At 38.2% G+C, this 27,004-nt stretch overlaps 1 protein-coding gene across 4 annotated transcripts in view; it reads left to right on the plus strand.

Annotated features, from left to right (window-relative positions):
* Positions 1 to 561: 561 nt before the first annotated feature.
* The window catches only part of tjp2a (tight junction protein 2a (zona occludens 2)), a 45,589-nt gene continuing 19,146 nt past the window's right edge, over positions 562 to 27,004 (plus strand). The window contains exons 1-4 of one of the 4 annotated variants that reach the window (XM_084399794.1): positions 562 to 730; positions 17,126 to 17,255; positions 25,609 to 25,662; positions 26,774 to 26,898. In XM_084399794.1, the coding sequence (XP_084255920.1) occupies positions 25,618 to 25,662; positions 26,774 to 26,898 (170 nt within the window). In that variant the 5' untranslated portion in view covers positions 562 to 730; positions 17,126 to 17,255; positions 25,609 to 25,617. Of the gene's footprint in view, positions 731 to 12,613; positions 12,922 to 17,125; positions 17,256 to 23,811; positions 23,941 to 25,608; positions 25,663 to 26,773; positions 26,899 to 27,004 lie in introns of those variants that run through there. The other 3 variants (XM_084399792.1, XM_084399795.1, XM_084399793.1) reach the window with 3 other exon arrangements.

The following is a 27,004-nucleotide window of genomic DNA, read 5'->3' on the forward strand; positions in this document are numbered from 1 at the left end:
CTTTAAGGATAATATGCCTATTTCTAGTCTCAAATAAAAAATATATTTTATTGAATTTTGTTTTGAAGCAACGCAATTCATGTGAAAAGAAATTCTGAAAGGTTTATTTGATTAATAAACATTTAAATATAAAGATAGGAAGATTAATAGTCGCAAATACTGATAAGGCAACATGTCACCATAAGCATATTTGAGCAAGATATTAGTGATTTTAAGCTACACACTTAATCAAAATAACTTTTTTTCTTTCAAATCACTTTTCTTAACATCTCAAATAACAATACCATATAACCTAGAGAAGAACCGAAAATCATGCTCGTGTCTCAAAATGGATAGGATTATTGCACGGAATATGATTTTACAAATCATCTAAAAAACATTTAGCCTATTAAACGTAATGATTTTATATTTTTATATATTCTGACTATTATGATAAAACAAAATAGGGTACAAGTTTAACCACTTCCACTGTTTAAAACAAGTCTGGTTAAATCGATGGTCAGATATGCACAGGAATGAAGCGGCGTGGTCACGTGGTTTGAGTCACTGCTGGGCTCACCTGCGCGCTCACGGACACGCCCATACCTGGAGGATCCAGGAAATCTGGGATTGTACACTGAATCGAGGTGTTCAAACTTTCTCTGGAAGTGTCCAGTCACATATAGAGAACCCTGAACCTCGCACGTTTCTGGCAGGAGTTTACGGATCTTCAGTATCGGCCTCTCTAAAGGTAACGTTACGCTCTTCACACTGGAGCAGTTTTGTTGTTTCGGTCGCATTTCCCTGTTCACTGGTTTCGGTAAGTCTATTGTTTAGGGGAGGAGGCTGATAAAAACCTAAGTAATGTCACAGGAACGTACAACCGCTGCTGTTAGATTATGTACACATTAATGTGAACTTTAGTACGGACTTGTGTGTGCTTTTATAATTTCGTTGAATGCAGTTGTCGTGTTTTTGGCAGCGTTTTTCTTCAGGCCTACAGTAGCCAGTCCTGTCATGAAAGACCAGTGTGTTCTCTGACTTTGTCCTGTGTGTTTCTCACGCAAGTGTGTTTTCCTCTCACGCGGGCTTTTGGGTTTCGTGTCATAACGCTGGATTAAGACGTCTAACTAAACGTATTTAACTTTTTTTACTTTAAAATAAACTTTTAATCTAACTAAAAAATAACCTTTTTTTTCTTTGGAAAATTTTTTTGGTAAACAAATGGAAAAACTTATTTAAAAACCAGAAAAAGTGTAAGATAAAGTTATTTTTAAAGAAAGAAGTTTTACAATCATGTATTATTTTCAAATGTATCATCAAATTATTTTATGTATTAAAGGTTAAAATAATGTCAGGAAATGATATCATAGAGAGGACACTCATGACTGTGTCAAGGTCAATAAATCTCCCAAAATATCAGATATTTTTATTGCTTCCATGTTATTCCACAGTTAATGTTCTCCTGAAAACAGTGTGTAAATATGGAAGCTTGTTTCCGCCACAGAATATAAAATTAAAAAGGTAATTCTGACTTTTTATTAAATAATTCTGACTTTTCTTATAATTGCAAGTTTATATCTCAGAGTTTTGAGGGGGAAAAAAGTATATTTATTTTATTGAATTTTGTTTGAAGCAATGCAATTCATGAGAAAAGAAATTATGAAAGGTTTATATGATTAATAAACATTTAAATAGAAAGTGATTTTAAGTAAAAAAATAAATAAATTACTGAAGGAAGGGGAAAAAAGTCAGAATTGCGAGTTTATCTCGCAATTTTGACTTTCTCAGAATTGCAAGATTAAAACTTTTAATTCTGATTTTTTCATTCAAAACTGTGAGATATAATTAATGAAAAAAATCTTGCATTTACAAGAAAAAAGTCAGAATTGTGAGATAAAAAGTCATGATTACCGAGTTTTGCGAGATTATGTTTCTCAAATCGGACAATCCTGAGAAAAAAAATCAGAATTTCTAGAAACAAGGGAGTGTCTCCCATTTCTGTGTAAAAAAGTCAGAATTGTGAGATTTTTGGGGAATGCAATTTGGGGAGACAAGTCAGAATACATTATGCAAGTTGTAAACTCCGAATTGTGAGACATAAACTCGCAGTTGTGAGGAAAAAAAGTTTTCCAATTACCTTTTTTTTTTTTTTTTTTGATTGCATTACGGAAACAGATATCCATATAATGAAAATGAATGCTGTAAATTTTGTGCCGTGTTTAAAAGATCTATCTATCTGTCTGTCTATTGATCTATCTAGATCTATAATGAAACTGTATGTGGCAGTACACCATTATTCAATACTTCGCACCCCTAGGCCTGGTTTCACAGACAGGGCTTAGATTAAGCCAGGATTAGGCCTTCGTTTAATTAGGACACTGAGTCGCTTTTATAAACATGCCTTAGAAAAAACATTAGTGGTGTTCATCTTGAGACAAAACAATGACTGTGATAAGCCAGTGCAAGTTGCTTTCAGTCAAAACAGCTCAAACATGCATTTTAGTCTGGGACAATCTTAACCTTGGTCTGTGAAACCGGATGCAAGTGTCCTTCTCTCATTCCTCATGTCCAGGTGTGAAATGTAATGGACTCATAGTTTTGTTCTGTGACTCAGAGTTTCACTCATATGAGGACAGCAGTGGGACGGATGAAATCAGCGCTCTCCTGATAAGAAAACTTTCTGGTTGTGGAAATAAACCCAGAATAACAGAACCCTTTAACCTGACATAATCCTCAAAATCCTGAATTCATCATTAAATTTATGTTAAAGCCTATTTGAGATAAACTGCTTTATCATGGGTTATTATTACAGGCTTATATGTTTAACTCTGTGAAGCTAAGTGTGATTGAAATGTGACATGTTTTATTTGATGATTGAATGTACATATGTGCATTGGCATTGCATAATGTGGACTGTGATTCTGCATTAGCCGAACACATGGGGGAAAGAGGAAAGAAAGCTTAGCTTACGCTGCCACGCGCCGCTTACGTAAAGGCATTAAACGACTCGGACAATAGGAGAAATACACGAGAACACACAAAATCATTTTTCTGTTTGGTGAAACGATGTTGTTTGTTCACATTTAATATGAGCTTGGCAGAGTCAGTAGACTGAAAATAGGAAACTGAAATCGCGTTTATGGCTGGTTTTGTAATGCTTTTGAGTTCTTAATCCACTCGAGCTGAATTGAAGGATTTTCTGAACATTATGCTGTGGAATTCATGTTAGTGTCTTCATCTGTTAGACGGGGGTTCATAGAGAAATCATCGACTAGTCTTGCAAACGTTTCTAGATTTTAAGAATCTTGTTATTTTTGGTGTTTTCTAAAAATATTGTTCATATTAACATGTTCAGGGGTGAATATATATGTATTATTTGACTTGTACCTTTCATATATATTGGAAAACGTCTGATGCTGGTGCTATTTAATGTGCCTCAAGCTTATTTCAAAATCAGTTCAGGCTGGACTGAGTTTGAGTGCCTGACATGAGTCAGACTGAAGGACAAAGTTCATTTGTTCATGTGGGTCAACAGTTTAGAACTAAACAATGCATTATCAGCAGGATATGATACTGTAGTATTCCTTATTACTACATACTTATACTGTGGAATGTGTAGCAATAAAAATAGTAAAAGCAATTCTATGTCTAATTGTAGTAATGAAGTCATCCATTTAAACTATTTGCAAGTGTTTTATTTTAAAACATGCACTAATTCACTCTTAATCGTATGTCTGTATGTTGAAAATGCTAAATGTTTCTTGTTGCATTTCAGTTAACATGTAAAGCAGGTGTTTTCAAACCTGTCCTGGGCTGGTCCCATTTTTATGCCCTTCCCTCACTATCTTCCCTCACTATCTTCCCTGCTTCTCGTTCACTTGGATACGTTTTTAGGTGCGTTTCCACCGCAGGAACTTTCCCCAGGATCTAGAATATGAATATTTCCCTCTCAGAAAGTCCCTGCTTGCTAGGTAGTACTTTTTCAAAGTTCAGGAACTTTCAGGGATGGGACTTGGGCGCTGGACTTGCTGATTGGTTGAGCTCATGCCGCATTTTGATTGGTTGATTCCACGCAGCATTTCATCTGTTGCGGTGTGTGCGGTTAAAGGGGTGGTATAATGCTTTTTTCGCAAGATGTAAAATAAGTCTCTGATGTCCCCAGAGTGTGTATGTGAAGTTTTAGCTCCAAATACCCCACAGATATTTGTATATAGCATGTTAAAGTTGTCACTTTTTGAGGGTGAGCAAAAACACACCATTTTGGGTCTGTTCCTTTAAATGCAAATGAGCTGCTGCTCGTGGCACAGGGGGCGGAGCTTCAAGTGCTTCCTTTTTACCTCACACAGACATGCACTGGAAATGTTAGCCTTTTATCTTCAAACCAGAGTCAGACAATGATGGAGAGACTCAAGAAGAAGTGACAACATGTAGAAGCAACAGGACATTTCTGAATGGTTAGTTGATGAATTTATGTAGCTTATGTGTAGTTATCTTCTAGACATTGATTAGCATATTCTCTCTTGATAATCTGTAAATCGTGTTCAGGGGGCGGGGTTTATGTAAATTCTAGGGTTGGTGATGTCACTAACCCGGGAGGAATGTCGTGTAGTCCCGACCAGCCGTTTGTTGTAGTCCTTAAAAAGCTATTTCTTTAAAAGCAAATATCTCCTTTTGCTTTGAACTTTGAGCGTTGTTACTTTGCAGATGTTGTTTATGCTCAAACAGCAACATTACACACTAACTAAAGTTAGAAAAGTGAAATCATAATCAACCACCCCTTTAACAGTTATTTGCTATTCGAATCAACAATGGCGTTTAAAAAATACGACTGATTGACCGACGATGAGGTTCAGGCTTTATTAAGCTTAAATTCAGAGGATGAAATCCAGTGGGAACTGTAAAGTAGCACGCAGTCCTACGTCACTGGACTATTCGCCTATTCTTCTCTTCCTGGTACTTTAGACCGCGGTGTAAACGCAGACAGCAACAGGTCTGGGGGAAAAAAGTTCCTGGGACAAATTGTTCTGGGTAATTTCGGTGGAAACGCGGCTATTGCTTATGTTGCACGAGTGCCCACTACTGGCAGAAACCTTGCAATGTGTCTTAATACAACCAAACCCTTGATCACTTGAATCTGCTATGAAGCTGATTTTTATTTACAGTTTGTTTTACGCACTATTCTAGATGCCTATATAGGCTTGGACTGTTGGAGAAAATAAAAATAACACAAACGAAAATGATAATACAATAAACTATAACTGTGTAAAAACAGTCTGCTTAAGTATTAAGTGGTTAAATGTCAAAATAACTCTAACATCTTACAGAGTTGTGTGGGGTGGGGGTAAATAAGCACAATCTACATCACAATCGTGTTGTATGTGGTCTATGAATCTGCCTGAAGTAGATGTTCTCCTCAAATCAATATGGAAGCTTGTTTCCATCACAGAAGAGTTTATATCTCAATTATGAAGAAAAAGTCAGAATATTTCACAATTTTGACTTTTTCTCAGAATTGCGAGATGTTAACAAAATATAAAAAAAAATTGAACACCGATTTCAAAGAGCAAGTTTTTGAAAACGACAATGTTATCGTCTCCATATAAATTACAAAAACGTGAATTTTTGAAAACGGTAACGTTACATGTTCAGTCTATAGGCACGTAGTGTTTCTTTACAAAGTGACATTGCCATCTACTGGCCTGGCATGCATAATACAGCACTTTTTGTCGTTTTCGTGGATCCGTGTGAACAGGGATCGCTTTTGACAACGTTGTCAACTGTACGTGAAAAATGCAAAGGAAAAACGTTTCCGTGTTTAGTACATCGTTGTCGTGTAAACGTACCCTAAAAGTGGAGTTAAACGCAGCACCCCATCCCTTCACATTTGTGTCTCCCTCATCTAACACACCTGTACAAAACGTACAAAGACAGGTTAGTACCCTCCAGGACAGGTTTGAAAACCCCTTGTAAATGATACCATGTTTTCATATTTCATGGAAAAAAAAAATAGTAGTTTGCACATTTCTATGGTAAACCAGTTGTCAAATATTAAATGTTCTGCTATTTACAATCTTACTATGCACTCTTCATTTTCTAAAATGCATCCTGTTGGAAATCGCACTCGTCTTCATACGGTAAGACCCGTCGCCTTTGATTTGATTGGTCATCTCAATCATTTGGACATTGACGAGCGCTAGAGCGCTAAGGCAGACCAGCCTAAAAATGCTAACAACAAACAGAGCGGTGTGTAATGGAGTGCAGAGGAGCAGCTGCAAGATTATCAGATATTTGGCCATTTCTATTCTAATACTTCTTGTCCCCCTCAGTGGGTTGCGACCCCGGTTAAATGGTTCTCTTAAACTGCTGTAGTATAGAAGTAGTAGTTGTATGGTTTAGCTATTATGGTGTGTAATGTGAGTATGATGGGAGTGGTTGTTCTGTGACTGTGGAGACATGTCTGTGTGAGTGAGGTTCAGCGACAGGTTTCAGCATGTAATGGTGAATTTATATATAGTTATTCAGTCGTTTTTTTGTTGATATTGAAAGGTGCCTGCACTCATGTTTCTTTCTGTAATGGATTGCTATTATACTTTTTATTGGTTTACCAAAACAATCTTCAGATAGCATTTACATGTGGCAACTTGTTTTATGATCACACCTTACTGAGAGAATACAGAAAATACATAAATGAACACTACATTTATGTGTAAAATCACAAAATATAAAAAAGAAAAATACAAAAATATACAGAAAATCCATGAAAAGGATTTCTTTAGATTTTGGAGCCAATACTTCTGTTAAATGGCTAACTGGTCTACATCCTTATATTGGATACATCCTTTCAAAAATTCTATCCAAATATTATCCTAATAAGATATTTGAGAAGATATATTTATGAAACCTTGAATTAGGGCAGTTTTGCAACCTTCTTGTCTACTTGACCTGTGACTTGCAAGTTAATACATTTTATTCATTTCTTGAATAAAATATGAATTTATTAACAATATTATTAAATATTAATTAGGGATGCACCGAAATGAAAATTATGGGCCAAAACCGAGACCGAAAATTTAGGATGCCCTTTGAGCCGGAAACCAAAAATAAATAATAAATTAAACATTCAATTAATCATTCAAACCTATTTAATAATCAACACTCAAATATCTAAAACTGAGTTGTACAAACCTTTTAAATTGCACATAGGGCAGTTTTTATATCAACCTTTTAATAACAGAATTGTTTCTGAGCCAATTTGTTGGTAAAATAAAAACATTTTAATGACAGTAAATCAAATATACATTAAATAATGAAGACCTCACTAACAGGTTAGCCTAAGTAAAATTATAATGAATATGTAATAGGCTAGCCTGCAGTGCAGAAGAAATATGCTCTTCTCTCGTTATTTTCCTAGCTAATGAATGAGTTTATACACAATAATAGCTTTCTTAAGGTAAATTGTATAACCTACAATCTGTTTTATTGACATCTTTCCCCGGTTGAAACACTGATTGAGCGATTACATGAGACGGGATTCATTTCAGTAAGTTGTAATTTGGATCTTGTGATCTTGGATCTTGTGATCTTTGGATCTTGTGTAAGTTGGATCTTGTGATCCAAGATCCAAGATGGCGGCGCGAGTACATCGCGAGGCTCGCGGTCTCTCCAGATTCTGTAATTTAGCAGTATTTTTCTTGCTCATTTCGGGTCTGTTCGTCCAGAACAGTTGTGCCTTAACATCGGACACCCAAGGTGAGCTTTTGGATATTGGTTTGCGAATTTCCGACAGTTTTATGGACAACCTTCGACTCCTTCCTGAGATCGCCAGATCACCCGAGGCTATGCACTCTGCCCGGCCGGGCGGAAGTGCTCGCAGGCGCCGGCGAGATCGTAAACAAAGGCGGGGGAAGCGCGGAGGACTAAGAGCTAAGCTAAAGCTAACACCACACCGGCTCTCTTTACCCAGCATTTTCCTTGCCAATGTACGGTCGCTGTTGAACAAAATGGAGGAGATTCGACTCAACATCACATACAGCAAGAGACTTTTGAACTGTAATGTTCTAATTTTCACGGAAACATGGTTAAACAGCGGAATACCGGACAACGCTATTGAGCTAGCGGGACGCCATACATTCCGGGCGGATAGAACATTAGATGGCTCCGGTAAGACCAGAGGTGGTGGATTGTGCATTTACATTAACAAAGCTTGGTGCACAAACTCTGCTATTGTTGGGAGACATTGTTCAGCTAACCTTGAGTTTCTCATGGTTAAATGTAGACCGTTTTATCTACCGCGGGAGTTCACTTCCACTATTATAACTGCAGCCTATATTCCCCCGGATGCTGATGCCAAGTTTGCTATGAAAGAACTTCACGCAGCCATCAGTAAACAACAGACCGTTCACCCGGAAGCTGCGTTTATTGTTGCGGGTGATTTTAATCATTCAAACTTAAAGTCAGTGCTACCGAAATTTCACCAGCATGTTTCCTGTCACACCAGAGGAAACAAAACCTTAGACCATGTTTACACAAACATGGCTGAAGCTTACGTCGCGACACCCCTCCCCCACTTGGGACAGTCAGATCACCTTTCTTTGTTCCTCACCCCCAAATATGCACCTCTGATCAATCGCGTGAAGCCATCAGTGAAGACCATCAAGGTGTGGCCTGCGGGGGCAGATTTCTCACTCCAGGAAAGGTTTCTACACACAGACTGGAGTATGTTTGCTTCTCAAGCCACCAGTGGCTCTCACACGGACATTGACTGCTACACCTCCTCTGTACTGGATTATATTAATACCACCATTGACAGTGTTACAACCCAGAAGCAGATCACCACATACCCAAATCAGAAGCCATGGATGAACAGGGAAGTGCGACTCCTATTGAAGACACGCAACACTGCCTTCAGATCAGGAGATGCACAAGCCTATAGTACATCCAGAGCAAATCTGAAAAGGGGCATCAAAGAGGCCAAGCACTGCTACAAGCTTAAGATAGAGGGACACTTTTCCAACGCTGACCCTCGGCGCATGTGGCAGGGCATTCAGGCCATCAGTGACTACAAACCCTCTCACTCCACCCCCGCAGCCACTGATGTCAACTTCCTGAACGAGCTAAATGACTTTTATGCTCGCTTTGAAAGAGACAACAGAGAAACTGCCACCAAGCTCAAATCCTCAGCTGACCACCCACCGATCACACTCTCCTCCACAGATGTCTGCAATGCACTGAGCAGGATCAGCGCGCACAAGGCTGCTGGACCAGACAACATCCCTGGACGCGTACTCAGGGCATGTGCGGAGCAGCTCGCTGGGGTTTTTACAGACATTTTCAACCTGTCTCTTGCCCAAGCAGCTGTACCAACATGCTTTAAATGCACTTCCATTGTGCCAGTGCCAAAACACTCCAGCCCGAAGTGCCTTAATGACTACCGCCCTGTAGCACTCACACCCATCGTAATGAAGTGCTTTGAGCGGCTGGTCCTGGCACACCTAAAAGACTCTCTACCATCCACATTGGACTCACACCAGTTTGCCTACCGTAGCAATAGGAGCACAGAGGATGCAGTCTCCATGGCACTGCACTCTGTGCTCACACATCTGGACAATAAGAACACTTATGCACGCATGCTGTTTGTTGACTTCAGCTCAGCATTCAACACTGTCATCCCAACTAAGTTAATAGCCAAACTTGGAGACCTGGGCTTCAACACCTCCATGTGCAACTGGATTTTGGACTTCTTGACCAACAGACCCCAGAATGTTCGATCAGGCTCCAACTGCTCCACATCCATCACACTCAACACTGGTGTACCACAGGGCTGTGTGCTAAGCCCGTTCCTCTACTCCCTCTTCACCTCCGACTGCAAGCCTGTGTACGGATCTAATTCCATCGTCAAGTTTGCGGACGACACTACGGTGATTGGTCTCATCAGCAACAACGATGAGACTGCCTATAGGGAGGAGATCAAGCACCTGGCCACATGGTGCACCGAAAATAACCAGCTCCTCAACACCACCAAAACGAAGGAGCTCATCGTGGACTTCAGGAAAGTGTCAAGAGGCACACACGACACCATCCACATCAATGGAATGGCTGTTGAGCGTGTCTCCAGTTTCAAGTTCCTGGGGATCCACATCTCGGCGGACATGACCTGGACAACCAACACCTCCAGCCTGGTCAAGAAGGCTCACCAGCGCCTTTTCTTCCTGAGGACACTGAGGAAGAATCAGCTTTCCTCCACTATCCTGGTGAACTTCTATCGCTGTGCAATAGAAAGCATCCTGACCAACTGTGCTACAGTGTGGTATGGGAGCTGTTCTGTTGCAGAGCGCAAGGCACTGCAGCGGGTGGTGAAAACCGCCCAGCGCATCACTGGGACTCCACTACCTGCCATCGAGCACATCCAGAGGAAACGCTGTCTGCATCGAGCTCGCAGCATCCTTAAGGACTCCTCTCACCCAGCCCACAGACTGTTTTCTCTCCTGCCCTCCGGCAGGCGTTTCAGGTGCCTCCGGACCAGGACCAGCAGACTAAAGAACAGTTTTTTCCCCAGAGCTGTCTCTTTATTAAACTCTAACCCTCATTGATCCCACTCCCCTCATATACTGATTGACTCTCCTCTCCCCTCATATACTGATTGACTCTCCTCTCCCTCCTCACACCTGCCTCCATTTTGTTATTTGCAATACTATAATGTTCATTTGCACTGCTGACTGTTATTACAGTAACAACTGTTTACATATGCATCTTGCACTACTACCTTGACTGGAATATGCTCAATTTGCACTGCCGACTGTTTATTTACAGTACCGACTGTTTATATATACATTGCAATATCGTACCTTAACTGTAATATGCAATTACTTTCCACTGCACTTTCACTCGGATAGCTTCTGTCCAAACTTTATTTGCACTACTTAAATCCATTGTTATACTGCTCATTAGCCTAACTTATACATATATCTATTTGTTAAAATTCTGTTTATAGTAATAGCCATCTGTATATTATGCTCACATTCTGTTTATAGTAACAGCCATCTGTATATATATTCATAGTACATATCTATCTGTAAAATTCTGTTTATAGTAACAGCCATCTGTATATTATATTCAGTACATATCTATCTGTAAACATTCTGTTTATAGTAATAGCCATCTGTATATTATTATATTCAGTACATATCTAGCTGTAAACTCTGTTCACAGTAATAGTTATCTGTATATTATATTCATAGGACAATCTATCTGTAAATTTTTGTTTATAATAGTATTCAACTCTATATTTATTCAGTACATATCCATGTTCTGCACTTATGGAACCACTGTATATCCTGCACTTGCTGCTATTGCACTTCTGGTTAGACCTAAACTGCATTTCGTTGCCTTGTACCTGTACTTGTGTAATGACAATAAAGTTGAATCTAATCTAATCATCTAATCTAATGTATATTTGAATATACCTTCTGGTGTTCATTCATGTTTATTTGGTGCTGTAACTAGTAGTAAAGAGGAGATGAGATGATCGGTTCAGGTGCGCTTGATCCACGCTGCCGCTTGAACTGAGACGCTACAGCGATTCGTCACTGCGTATTAAAGAGCGTCTAAACGACATTGATTGAATTTCATAATAAATTGAAAGAATTTTAAAGTTGAGACTTTGCTTCACATTAAAAGTACCAAAGCACAAAGCTGTTTGCGATTATTGGATGGCAGGCGTGCTACAAATGTTGAGTGAGGTTTTGTTCACGCATCAACAGAAAACGGCACAGACTAAGAGATTTTAGATTTAAGAAACCATATCATTACCGATTTAAATCGAGAAATTAATATTGTCAATCTAGAGCTATTCTGTGCACGAAACGCTAATTAAACGTGTTTCAGTCATTGATTTTGGCCTTTAAAACAGTCGAAATTTCAGTGCATCCCTAATATTAATAATAAGTATAATTATGTTTTTAGATTAAAGATTTAGAATCTAATTTGCAGTGGCTTTTTGGTTTAAATTTCTTTTTGTTGGCTATTACTTTATCACCTTATGCCAACTCGGGTCATTTGCCACTAGTCTGCCATGTTCAAACAAAACGTATGTTTGTAGCCAAACCTAAAAATAGACGGTTTCATTACGGGGGCTTTGGGTGATTTGAAAGAGTTGGAGTGTGGAGGGGATTTTAGAGCCCCGGCACTTTGGCAGCGCAATCTCCTCCTACCCATAATCCACTGTTCAAAACACTTGGATGATAATGCCGTCGTACACTGGGTGGAGGAGAAGCCCGGTTACTCCGTCCCTCCAACCTGATGAAAATCTTCTCTAGGGTGGTCTGTTTATGAATGGACAAATCTTGAACATATGTACATGTGCGTGTGTTGGTGGATGGGTGATAATGGGTGGAGGCTAAACCAGCAGCGCCTGAGGGATTACAGAGCAACGGGCCAGGGTGCATCCATGATCTGTCACGGCTTAGTGCCACAATTATCCCCCTTCACAGTGTTTTCATTAGACTAATGTTTGAGATCTCTAGAATTATGTAATAGTGACGCTCTGCCAGCTTGTCCACGTGTCTGTCGTATTCTCTCTCTTTTCCCTCCTCTTATCCTACGAGGAGAACGAAATGGGCATCTGTGAGATTCCACAGACCAAGAGACTCCGTAATGCAGATAGTGTGTGCAGCGATGGGTCTGTTAGACAGAATGACTCTTTTCTGGTTTGAATGAGATTCTACGCAGCTTCGTCAGTGATGTAGTGACGTTATAGTTGGTAAACAAAGAGGTTAGATGCCGCTGAGAGCCTCTCTAGATCGAAGGAACCGAGAAGAACCAGAGAACTTTTAAAATGAAGTACAAGAAATTCATCACCATCATGCAAGCGGCCATCGGGGTCGCGCCTCTCAACAAGCGGGAGCTGTTACCGCCCGGCCGGAGGTTGTGGAGACCCTCGGGGTGAGTTATGTAGAAGATACTATAGGAAGAAGAAAGTTTGATGGTGCCTATGGCAGGCGTAGCTGGAAAATTGGTGTTAATGATCGGATGTGTTTGAGTATATATTGTGGCTCGTTCTGTGTGCCAATTCTCCGCAAATGACTCTGATAGTATTTGTGTTGTTCAGTAGTAGCTGAGCAAAACAGTTTTGCTCAACACTGAATTATGGGTGGTGCTCATTAAACCCCTACCTAAAGTATTAAACTTGACACATAGCTCTCCTCGCACCATTTATGCTACGGATATGAGTGATACTGTACCTCAAATATCGGTGCATCCCTAAAGATTGGCAAATGAAGTTTAACTGGTCGAGGAGAGGTGTGCTATTTCTTATGACTGAACTTGAAAGTCAAGGTTCAATACATTGTGATACATGATCATATGTAATTAGTAGGGATGCACCGATACCACTTTTTCCAGGACAAGTCCAATACAATACTTTTATTTTTAGTACTTTCAGATACTACTAAGTACTAGGGCTGTCACTTTTGTGAAAAAAATCCTGTTCGATTTTTGAGACTTAAGTGTTCATTGAATCGATTGTAAAATCGATTTTCCATGTCTAAAGATGTTTCCATTTTCAATGCCAAATATAGGCAAATCCATGGACAACTAACAGGCATTACGACTAACGTAAAGAGGGCGCTTGAGACGCACTCAAGTCAGCAATATTTGTAATGATTTATTGGCGTGAAGTTTCGTGCACAATGACAAACAGGTGTGCAACATTCTCGAAAAACAATAAGCAGAGTGGACTGCCATAACATCAATGAAAAACATCACTGCAGGCTCAACATGGCTGTGTTTACGATTAGAAATGTCAAACAAATTTCGCCTACGTAGGCGATTGTAGACCGTAGCCCGAATCTGTATCTGCATGCATGAGACTGTCTGAATACCGGCAGAATTCACATTTTTGTACTAAAAAGAGACACATTATGCAGAAGTATAATTTGCTGTTATGTGTGTTTGTCAGAGCCTGCAGTCGCTGTGTGACGCGCGTTCACTGCGGCGTATCGAGACGAGCTGGACGCGCTCTGAGAAAAGACCATTAAAATCGATTCCCTATTTTCGTTTTCGAAACTTGTGTTGGTTGGTCCGATCGATTGTGCAATCGATTTTCGAACGTAAAGTGACAGCCCTACTAAGTACAGATACCTGTATTTTCATTGCATTTTTAATTTGTAAAAATATTGGGCAGAGAAACCAAAAGAATATGAATCAAATTAGTTGGCTTAGCAAATAGATTTTTTTCCCAGTTATTTTCATGCCTAATTATGCCTGTTAAAATGTATTGTAGGACCTACTGTTACTTTCACTGTTCATATTATTGCTCTATCATATTTTATCTTTAATTTAATAGCACAGTGAATATTTAGAGCTGCTCCTGCAGAGCTCAACCAGTCAAGAGCAGTGAGTGATTTTCTGTCTTTTGTTGTTAGATTAACATTGAGGACAAAATGGTTTAATAGGCTGCTGTCACTTTAAGAGCTGCGCGTATCCAACATACTGCTACATGTGGATTTCTTTTCAACTGGTTTATATTCACTTAAGACCATGGTTCTCAAGTCTCACGCAGTGGCCGTGAGACACACGCAATTCAACCAGTTCACACGCTCACACGCCACACCGTGTATTTCTCACGCTGAAAAGGCAATGCCAACCAAGTTGTCCTGCAAGCTTTATATATAACGTTGTATACGAGGCGCAGGCACACAAAGTGAAGCTTCCTGCCGCCAGCACGTATCTCGGCCAGATTGCGTTCGTTACTAGGCAACATAGATGCGCGAACCATTGGCGCGAACACACGGAAGTTGACAGAAAATTCTCGGCCGCCGTACGTTCGTTACTAAGTAACCAACAACATCACGCGAACACACGTCGTGATGGAGAAGGTAAGTTGGAATTAAGAAAGCTCGTCTAACATTTTTAGGCCAGAACATTAAATATATCAATGTTATCAAGGCGTCAAAATGTGCAACAAACACTTACAACGCAAAACACATAGCTGCAGTGTGTACTCTTGTGTACACACACACACACACACACACACACACACACACACACACACACACACACACACACACACACACACACACACACATGTAGTGTTTTAATTTTTTATGGGGACTTTCCATAGACATAATGATTTTTATACTGTACAAACTGTATATTCTATTCCCTTACACTAACCCTACCCCTAAACCTACCCATCACAGAAAACTTTCTGCAATTTCACATTTTCAAAAAAACATAACTTTTTTGATTTATAAGCCGTTTTCCTCATGGGGACCAAAAAATGTCCCCACACGAACAAGGATTTCAGATATTGCCATCCTTGTGGGGACATTTTGTCCCCATAATGTAAGGTTTACCAGGCCACACTTACACACACACACACACACACACACCTTAATACTATGTCATTTGTTCACAATGTCCCACACCACACAATAAATCATTATACCATTACGACTAGACACATTCAAAATGCAAAAAGATTTGTTTTTCCAAACTGTTTGGAGCAATTTGTTATATTTTTGTATATTTGTAATTTTGAAATATAACATTAAAGAGTAGCCTATATTTGATGTGATTAATTGCTCTGTCATTTATCAGATTTACCTATTGTTATAATTTCAATTTGTGCTGGTTAATTATGAACAATGGTTAAAATTGGGGGGCGGGGATGGACGGGCGGGGGCGGGGCTCCATTAGGGCTCCTCCCCTAACCGCATGTGATCTCACTCCAAGCTTTTGATAAAACTTGAGAACCCTGCTTAAGACATAACCAACTGTTTCACAAGGATACTTGCCTATACAAGCATTTAGACATAATTTTGTGTGAATTTTTAGCACAAGACATTGAATAGGCTATTAGCTTTCTAGGCACGTGCTTCTGATGTTTGCACACAGAAAACTTTTTGAAAATGTGATTACTGTACAACCTTCCTGTAATAATGTAGGGAACCACTCGTTATACAAATCATGTAACGGTTCATGTTTTTACTTGCACATATGATTTAGTTTTAATTCAAATGACGCATGTGTGCTAAGTAAACGATCAGCAATAAAGAGCCTTCATATCTCTCTCTCTCTCTCTCTCTCTCTCTCTCTCTCTCTCTCTCTCTCTCTCTCTCTCTCTCTCTCTCTCTCTCTCTCTCTCTCTCTCTCTCTCTCTCTCTCTCTCTCTCTCTCTCTCTCTCTCTCTGAGATATATCCATTCTGCTCTCTGTTTGCTCTGTTGTCGGTTTCTTTGTCATAAGCCCTGTACTGTACACATGCTGCCTAGTATCGGTTGTTGGTATCAGAGCATTTTTACGAGTACACAAGCGCAGTATCGGCCCACCAAACATGCAAAACACTCAATAAAAAACTAAACCCAGTCATTTTACTTGGATTTTGGCTTAACTTGGGACAAGTTTTTTTTGTGGCCCTCTGACAGATGTAAGCTCAAGACCATCAAAGAGTTGTGATAAATAAATGAAAAGCTGTCAAGCCAAATCAAACATCAGTGGCAAGTTTTGTCAGGCAATGTAATTCAGAAATGTAGTTATCTTTTAAACATTTAAGAAGCTTTATTTAGCTAAACCAGTCCCTTGAACCTTTACTGCAACAATAGTTAGTCTATCACTCCAGGCTACTCTGCTGGCAAAGATCTCATGAACACGTTTGAGCGGTTATGCCGAATAGTGCCAAGGAGATCAAGTGTACTCCATTCAGAGCAGGTGCTAACTCCTGCAATACTTCTGACATGTTTTGTGAATTATAACACTGCCTCTTTATGTACTCAGCTAGGCTGTGTATTTTCTTGTCAGGCTAAGCTAAAACAACAAAACAAACTGCATGGTCAGGTATAATTGCAGGGTTAGACATTTTATTTACATGCACACACACACTAACATTTAGTAAACATGTTTAGCTATTAACAGATCGACCAGATCAACTTTCAAATAAGTGCTTTACTGTGCATATACTGACTTTCTCTGCTGCGTTATTGTGGTTATGTGACTAGGACTCAGGCTGTGTGAGCAAAATAGTAGTTCATTCTCAGTTTTACTTAAAATTCTGCCTAGATGGAGCTCATTTCACAATAAACATTTGTTGTTGACATTCAGAGTGTGTGTGATCAGTGTTATTAACCCAAAAAAATGTCTTGTTACAGTGACCAGTCGGCCCAAATAGAGTTGTTCCGATCAAGCCGCTCCAACAGGAAAAGGATTTCCTTGACCTACGAAGCTCAATATTTGTGTCGGCGACGCCTCTCCGCTCCAAGCTACCCAGCCCTTTTACAGGTATTGCACTTTACAAACGCTCCTCATGTAAACACTGCAATTAGGGCTGTCACTAACGATTATTTTGGTAACTGCATAATCGCTCAATTAGGTACATCGGTAATCGGATCATATTTTTTGTGGTAATAAAAACAGACCTACCGCAAGTGAGCAATAGCTTTTAAACTGACTTAGTCCCCCTGTGGGCAATAATTATATCCCTTAAGAATCGTTGAGCACCAAAATGACACATTTATGACATTCGTCATGCCTTAAAATAGCTTGAATGAAATGCTACACCCTTTCCTCATTTAGTATACGCAGTTCTATAAATATGCAAATGAGCCCCGCCTCCTCTCACTCACTCCAGCACAGAGATCCACTCGTTGACGATGGTTACAAGGTAGTTTGTGACGTCAGAAACACCAGCGATTTCAAAGCGTGTTTTTGAGACTGTCTTTGGTTCACTGCAGTTTTAAGGAGAAAATATTCAGCAATGGTGTCGACTGATGAATTTACACTTAAAGCATATTAAAAACACCATATAGACATATAAACAACATTTAAGAACTTGATTTTCAACACAGGGGGGCTTTAAAATACATATATAACCACAATGAGGCAATAATAATTGGTTCAAAAGCAAGTAATCATAAAATACATAATGTATATAAAGTTGCTGTCAGGCGGAAACCTTGTATCTCCGTATTTAGTTATTTTAATTTTTTTCATAAATCATAACTTTTGGTCACCCTTTGCATGTGTCTGTGGGTTTTGCAAATATTTGACAACTGAAAATTATTAAGAGTTTGTGACTAAACCTTGTAACGCCATTGGCTCCTCAAACTATCAGTAAGTCCTCATAACTCCACTCTATCGTGAATGAAGTGCTGCACACAGTTTGGACGTCTCTGCTTGTTCTAATGACGGACAAAACACGCATGTCCGAAATTTCCTGATCAAAAAACTGAAGCTGTTTCACTAGGGAAGAAAAGTCTGTCGCAAGACTTTATCTTTCCTGTGTTCGTGTATTTTATATTCATTCAGGAAGTTGCACCAAACACACATCTGCTATTAAATGTCTAATTTGACATTATAATTTGTTGTGCTTGACAAGATTACTCAAGCATATCCACCCCGTCACATAAAATATGCAGAAACAAGGTTTATTTTTTTCCAGTGTTTGTAGAAAAGTTATATTATTGACTTTTGAATGCAAATGAAATCATAACCTTGTTTTACAAATATTAAATATACATTTTGATTTCATGGAGTCTTTTAAATGCGTGTGTGTGTGTGATTACCATATCTATGCAACAAGTTGTGATAGTCTTTTCTTCTCTATTGTCGGACAGGTGTGGTGTCAAATCAGGCCCTCCTCTCTGTTAGGACCCCAAGCGATCCCATTGGCTCAAATTACTTTTAATAGGTACTCTCTTTAGCGCCTAATTACAAGTCCTGCAAAATCATGTTATGATAAATGCTGTCTGAACTACGTTATAATGAGGATTAATGTCTGTATTAATAAGCTTATGTACTAGCTTACCTGATTTCGAGGGAGGACCCGATTTGTCATGACACTGAAAAAAAAAAAGAAAAAAAAAAGTAGGACGGGACTTGATTTGTCTGTGGGGAATTGATTGGATGGTTGTTGTTTGCTATTGGTGGATCTCATGTAACAGATTATTGTACCATATCATCAGAGAAGAGATGCTGCAAGAGGGAGGGGAAGTTATTTTGATTAAAGATTATGGCACATGAATTAATAAAAATAATGATGTGCACGGATAAATCATTTATAATAAGTACTGTTATTCCATAAAAATAAGAATTGTCTATTTGTATTTCATGGTGCTTTTAAAGTAATTCAAATTGCAGCATTGCACTGAATGCAGTACTTTGTATGGTAATACTACGTTTTTGTCTAGTGTGGTCACTCTTTTTAATGTGAAGATGTTGCATATTAACAGTCACAGCCTTTGAAAATATAAACCTCTCCAGTTATATTTGCATTATGTGCTTGAGTGTATATTTAGGAAAGCCATAATCTTTCTTAATAAGCTGTGCATTGGTTCTTTTTATTTTTATGAATCCATTTCAGAGACTTGGTAAATCTGAAAAACACTTTTTGTTCATGGAAATGTGTCGTTAATGGCACGGAAGAACAACTATAACTTATACTAAGCAAATTACGCTATAATCTTTACCGCCACGTGAACGCGCTTTCCGTAAATTACGATTCGGGCAAGACTAAAATCGCCGGAAGGCTTTGGTAATGATTACCTTAAACTACATCTCCATGTAAAACTAATCCCGTCCGAGTAGGGTTTTGGTAAGTTTGGAACTCCAAACTTTGGAAACGTTTTAGCCATTTGGTTAGATAGATTATCATCTCAAATCAAATAGTATCGTTACTACTGTGGGGAAGACTTGACTTTTGAATACGTGTATACGTGTCTGGAAGCGGTTGCTAAGCAATGCCAGCACGGCCTAATTGATATTCATGAGCAAAGCCTCCGTCGATAATATGCAAATACAGTCGATAGATAAGGGATTTTGGAACCGTCCATTGTACCTCGTCGGGCACGCAATGAAATAAATGCACCATTTCTCGTTGCCTAATTCCTCAAAACACGTGTAAGCACGCTAAGATAAAGCTAATGTAATGTGAAGAAATAGAAAATAGTCGCATATAAATACGCTGGCTATCATTACCGCCCCCCCGTGATTTATTGGTACGGTCGGGATTTACAGTACAATAGTTTGAATGTTTTAGGCGCCCGTGTTGTCGCTATTCAGAGGTTTCCGTGTTATTAACTTTGTTTTATTCACAGCCCGTGGTACTTTAAACTCGTTATTTTAAGTAAACGGAGTTTAGCATCAGTGCAGTTTGCGAGATGCCCGTTGTTATGGAGAGGCGGCTCTTTCTGAGCAGAAAGGTTATGGACTATTGTCATGTGAGTAGCCTACTATTAAAACTCCTTCAGTTCGCTCATTTTAATTTCACAGAGCGAATGTTTTCAGTCTTTCGCTGAGTAACACAGTTGCTCGTGTTACTGTAACTTATCCACCTGCTTCCTTCAGTAATACAATAGCGATGACCATAATGTATCTTAACGCCAGTGTAACACGATCAAATGTATCATCAGTACTTTGTGTCGAGTACAGCAGTATTTATAAAAGTCTATGAATCAGAATTATGACGGCACTTAACGAATAAAAGATACTATCAAATATTTAAATAGATTAATTATTTGTTTTATCGTCAAAAAATATAAAGTACTACAATTTTTAATAGTTCAACATTAATTAAGTCAAGGACTGGTTCAATTAATATTTTGTTTGTATTTTTTGTATAAGCAGCTTTAGGGAACATAGGCTTCTCATGTAAGCACAGGAAAGCTGTTTTTTATGAATTATTTAATATTGTATATACTCATAATTCATTATTATGTAGAAAAAAATGAATTGAGACATTTTTAAATTGTCACCAGCAGAGGGACCACCACACCAGTTTTACAGCAGCATCATAATCTTCATAAAATTTCAAAATATGGAATTATAGGCTAGGTGTTAATTGTTTGGTTAATATGCATCTAAAATTAATTTGAGGTCATTTTCTTGTTCATTAGTCTTTCTTATTTTACACCAAAAAAAAAAAAAAAACTCCTTCCATGTTTACGCTTGCTGTACCCAGACCTGCAATGGATTTATGCTTTTTATGTAACGCTCATCACGTGTCTGTTATGCATCGTCTAAAATGAGACTTTTTATATTTCAGTAGAAACTTGGACTGAAAGCTGTCGTTCACTGATTTCAGCTCTTTTGAAGGGACACAGACAGACAGCTAAAGCTGCTTATCTATAATGCAGAGGGAGTTCTGTCTGCACACATTGTGCCTGTTCTGTCAGAATAACAACAGCATATTCCCTTCAGTATGCTTTCTGATGGGTATACCTCGCTTGATTGAACTGAAAATGCTTTAAAATTGAATCTACAGTGTCTATAAAAAGTATACACCCTATTAGATTATGTAGGCCTATTTAAATGGAAGATTTTGGCTTTCGTCCTCTTGTCTTGTTGGGTTTTTTCGATCCTTGCTGCACAGGAACGTCCTGGCGGTGTGATTCTGTCACCATTACACTACCCTGTCAAAGTGGTTTACCAGTGTGTAATATGGCGTGTTTTGTTTGCGCCAGAGAGTGTATAGTATCACAGCTCAGAGAGAATTTTTTTTAGTGTCGTAAGACTAAGTAATGTTCCTCCAAACTGTTGACTTTCACATGTTTTGAGGGGAGTTGTGAATATCTTCTTGTCATCTTTCTGCACACGTCAGATGTTTTTAAGGTTGTCTTGTGGCTCTTCACAGTCACACTTGTTTTGCAGCATGGTCAGGAAGATGGTCGGTTCTGGGCAGGTTCTCAGTTTGTTTTTTAGATGTAATCATCTTTTTCCTTGTGCTGCTGACCTTTTCTAACAAATCTGCTGAAATCCTCTTTGGTTACTGTAAACATGAGCTGGTTTTGCTTGGAAATTGCAGTGCTTTCATTCTAAGTTCACACTGACTGACTTTGGTATTTCTGTGGCTTGGAGAGAACTTGTTAGTGTCAAAGCAGTATATGGATACGTGTGCATGTCTACATTTTATATATATATATATATATATATATATATATATATATATATATATATATATATATATATATATATATGTATATGATGTATATATATATGTATATGTATATGTGTATGTGTGTGTATATTTATTTAATGCAATGTATTTATAATGTGAAAGTGTAAAGATTTGTTTTTGCTTGCTTTCCAAGTTCAAGTCTTAGGCTATAGGCTACATTTTGCTTAAAGAGAAGTGAAGATATCATAACTATGTGGATTGTATATTTAATGTTCTATACTTATGTGACCGTATCTCTGCAAGTATTTTTTTTTTTTTTTTTAGAAATTACATTTATACAGCAAGGATGCTTTAATCAAAGGTGACCGTAAATACATTTATAATGTTACAATAGATTTTTTTTATCAAAGAAATGCTGTTCTTTTGAACTTTCTGTTCATTGAAGAATCCTAAAAATATTAAATATAAAAAAAAATTGCAGTTTCCGCATAAATATGAAGCAGCAATAGTTTTCAGCATTGATGATAATAATAAATGTTTCTTGAGCATTAAATCATCATATTAGAATGATTTCTGAAGGATCATGTGACGCTGAAGACTGGCGTAATGATGCTGAGTAGAATTAGTTACATAGTTTCAAAGTTTCTCATATTCAGTAGCTGGGGACCATTAAAATAAAGTGTAACCAAAGACATTTTAAATGGTAATATTTTACTGTTTTACAGTATTTTTAATCAAATAAATGCATCCTTGGTGAGCATATGTAACTTTTTTCAGAAACATGATAGTCCTACCAACCCCAGACTTTTGAACGGTAGTGTGAAGTACAAGTCAAAACCTACTTTTTCTTAAATATTTTTACACATTTGGAAAAAATTGTTATCACCAAAACTATGACTAACACAAATTTTACTCGTTGTTTTTCCTCATCTATCCGGTCCAATTCATCCATTTCATAGATGTCTGGAATTAAATTTTTAGTTTTAGGAAATGTATTAATTTATGAATTTTAGGAAATTCATACATGCACAATTTAATTTATCTACAAAAACGTATTTTCAAGCAAAAGCCTTTAGATGAGAAGGTCTTTAAGAACAATAGAAAAATGAATTGCAAGTTCAAGTAGCTGGTACTTGGTCTTGTCCAGTATATATTTGAAAGACATTGATGGAGAGTTTCTGATCTCTTTAATGAAGAGCGCAGGAAACCAAACTGAATCCGGTCCTTTACTAGGTTACCTCAGTCAGTCTGATGTGGTGTTGGACTGAGCGCTCGGAGACCTGCTGCTGTACAACGCAACAATACAAGCTCAGTTACAGTGAGAAATCAGTTCGTTGACATCATCCTTCAGTAATCTGTTCTGGTTAGCAAAAAAAAATTGAAAGAATTGAGGGCAGCTCATATGCCACATGTTAATCCTTTCTTGAATAAGATTTGAGGCTGAGTTGGAAAGCCATTATAGATCAAAGAACATTTATGACATGTAGTGCCACGCGATTTACTAAAATAGCACTATTATAGTATGTGGTGTTCAATTCTATACGGCTTTGCTCTTAGAAAATAACACTGCTTAGGTGCTCCAAACCCCATAATCCTTCTAAATTTTAATTATAGTGATGGAATCACTGCTAATCTACCAGTCCCGCGTGTCCTGCACTTCTTGCAGAGAAAAATCCCAACCCATGACCATGAAGGTGCTTCTTTCCTTTCGTAAGCCAGGCAAAGCTTTTAATGTCAACCCAGATAGAGCTGTATCATTTGATGAATTTAAATGCAATTTTAATTTAATACCTTAGCAGTAGACAGCTCCTCAGCTGTCCCGTTTTTTTTTTTTTTTTTTTTTGCGTGGTGGCTGCCGTGGGTCGCTGTGGACAGTGGGATTTGCACTGAATGTAGGCCAGCGGGCTTCAGTCTTACGTCAAAGGCAGACAGATGCATTGTGCTGCTGAGGGGTGATTCGCTTTGGCCCAGAGACATTGTGTTCACGGGAGAGGCGACAACATGAAGACGGTCCTGTCGCTGCACAGGAAATGGGCTCACACCATCAAGGCCATCCGCATCCTCCAGGGCATCGTAAGGACTCGTTCAGTTCTCTCGCCTGCACAACTTCACCTGTCTTAGACAGCTGGAATCTAACTTTTTAGTTTGGTTTGTTTGTTTGTGTTTGTTTATCTGGCTAGGACCATTCGAGTTTTGTCATATAGGTTGACTTTTAGATTTTAAATGTAATGGCATAGTATTTAGTAGTGGTATAAGTATGGTATATAAGTATACTCTAGTCTAGAGTAACAATGTTCTTGCTTTTTGTGGGGAAAAATATGGTAAAACACATCTACCTGTAACTGGAGGGCTTTTTACTATAGTGGTGGATTTTTACAACTGAAAATTGTAAAATGTTGGTTATTATTATGGTAATTACATTACATGCACTGATGCATTTCATACTTTGATGTAGAACTTGCTTTTAGGTTGATAACCAAGGGTTAGGAATGGGTTCAAAGTCTATCACACTGTAATTTGTGGTGGTATGGAAAATAGATGGTGTTGTAGTTTGTTTTCTGGGTAGATGTATAAATGTAACAGGTGTTTCCAATTCAGAGAACTATAAGAATCAGTGGTTTACTGTGATGATAGTGGTTTAACACTTAAGCAACTGTTTATTTACAAAAATGCTTTTAAGTGCTTTCGCTTATTCAGTGTGATATTGCTACGTTCATATTGATAGTATACAGTGTGGACAGGGAACTTTTTGCCATGGCTGATTTTGTCCCCAACACTTTGTGAAATATTTCACAGCAAAGTGTATCAAATTCTTTGAAATAATCTTTCATTTTTGAGCAGGATTTTTAATTGTGTTCTTGTGTTCTAAAACAAGTGTTGTTCCATTGCTGGAATTTATGTTTATGTTTATGATTGTTAGTAATTTTCTTCTCTGCACACAGCTCGCACACTCCACCCTGTTATCCATGCTTCACTATCATTTCTAGTTATATCACATAATGAAATGCAAACAAACATGTCCCCACACTTCCATTAATTCACTGACGTGCAGATGCAATTTTTTTTTGTGCGTCATTGGCTTAGAAGTGTTTAACTTTTAAATGTAGTTTGATTTAACTTGTGCAATAATGTCGTTTTAGATTATTGCATGAAAAAACAAGAAGTTGAAATCATTTATACATTAAATGCTAAAAGGCATCAGATGTGGATTGTGAGTTGAGAGTTATTTAGGGCAATACTGGGAATCATATTTTGCTGAGGAGATTACAGAGCAACAGTCATAATCACCCATTGTGCGCACGGCTGGATGAAGAGGTAACACGGCGAGGACGTCACGTAGCTCTCAGACTGAAGCTGAAGGCCATATTTATAGTGTTTAACTCAATGGCCAGGCTTCCTTTTGAAAGAAGTACTTTGAAATAATGTAGGCTTATTATTTTAAAGGGGTCATGCCATACATTTGTTAATACTTTATTTCCCAGCAGTCTGCGTGTAGCCCAATGATAGTCAGTTTTTTTTTCTTTTTTTCTTGCAGATCTCTCAATTTCTGTTGAGTTCAGACGCTCAGTTCATTGGGTCTTCAGATTACCTCATGTAGTTGCGTTGGAAGAGAAGTGCTCATATAGTTTTTCACTGTGGCAGCACCACTCTGCAGATTTTGCTCAGTATATCCCTGATATCTGCTGTAACTTGACTCTGTCCATCACTGTCCTACATGTAAGCCTGTCCATTCTGTTTCAGAACCCAGTCATGGAGGAGACGGTGTGGGAGCAGTACACTGTGACCCTACAGCGGGTGAGTACCTCATCCTGCAGGACGTTTGTCTGGAGAGCAACAGAGTTCTGATTGCTCCTGAATGCTAACTTCTGGCCTTTTTGTTTCTCACTGAAAATCTTTGCATTCTGGTGTATTTATAGAAGCTTTTTGTTGCTTAAATGTTGGGTTGGGAATCAAAAATCGATTCCAAATCTGGATTTGAATACGTAAGGTCAGGAATCGGATACTAGTTATAACTTTTTTCTTTTTTTTTTTTGGATTCCTCTTAACGATTCAGACAAATACACCCAAAATTATGTCGAAATATCCTCATAAACAGTCAGTTTTGTCTTAATGGAACATAAACGGTTGAGAAAGTGTGTAACAGTATATTGTATATTGTGTGTAACAGTATATTGGATCCGTGCATTGTCTTAAAGTGACAGCAGCCTAATATTCCTGCTGCCATCTGTATAATTAATGTTAATCAAACAACAAAAGACAAAGAGAAAATTCACTCTCTGATCTTGAAATTTATATTATAATGTAGTATAGTATAATATAATATAATATATTATATTAATATAATATACTATATAACTATAGTTAGGCTAGCTGTTTTTACTGAAGTATTTTTGTTAAAAACCAAGATTTCTTCAGCCTGAAGATTTGTGTTTGTGGTATTCAGCTGCATCTAAATATGTAGCAAAAAGACTTAGAATAAATGTGAATGATATGTAAGTGTTTTTTTTTTTTTTACCTTATTGTAATCAAAAATAGAAATCGATAAGAATCAGAATCGATAAGCAGAATTGGAATCGAAATCGATAAAATTCAAACATTTCCCAACCCTACTTAAATGTCAAGTGTGTAGTTTCTGCACCTCTAGCATTAGATTTATTGTGTAATCTGAAGAGTGCTGTGGCATACATCCATTGCTGCAGAAGACGCATTGCATCATCATCCTGGTGAACTGATAAAACAAAACTTGTTTTAATATAACTGTTGTATAAATTGAATTCCGGGGTATTAAATAGTTATTGCTGCCTGTACATCTGCATGAATTTAAATGTTTAATATAGTAAATAAATGAAAGGCTTCTAGGAATGGAAGCAAAGACATTTAAAATGGACACTTTGCCTTGATATAGGACTCCAAGATGGGCTTTGGCATTGCTGTGTCTGGAGGGCGGGACAACCCAAACGAAGAAAGCGGAGAAACGGCAATTGTCGTATCTGATGTGCTGCAAGGGGGTCCTGCAGATGGCTTGCTATTGTAAGCTATTAAACAATATTTAAAGCATCACAACCTTTGATAAGATTTGTAGTCCAATAAGGGCTTTTCACACTGTGCTTAACTCCGGGTTATCATCATAAGTCCT

The sequence above is a fragment of the Rutilus rutilus genome, assembly GCF_951802725.1.
Source record: "Rutilus rutilus genome assembly, chromosome: 25".
Taxonomy (NCBI): Eukaryota; Metazoa; Chordata; class Actinopteri; order Cypriniformes; family Leuciscidae; genus Rutilus; species Rutilus rutilus.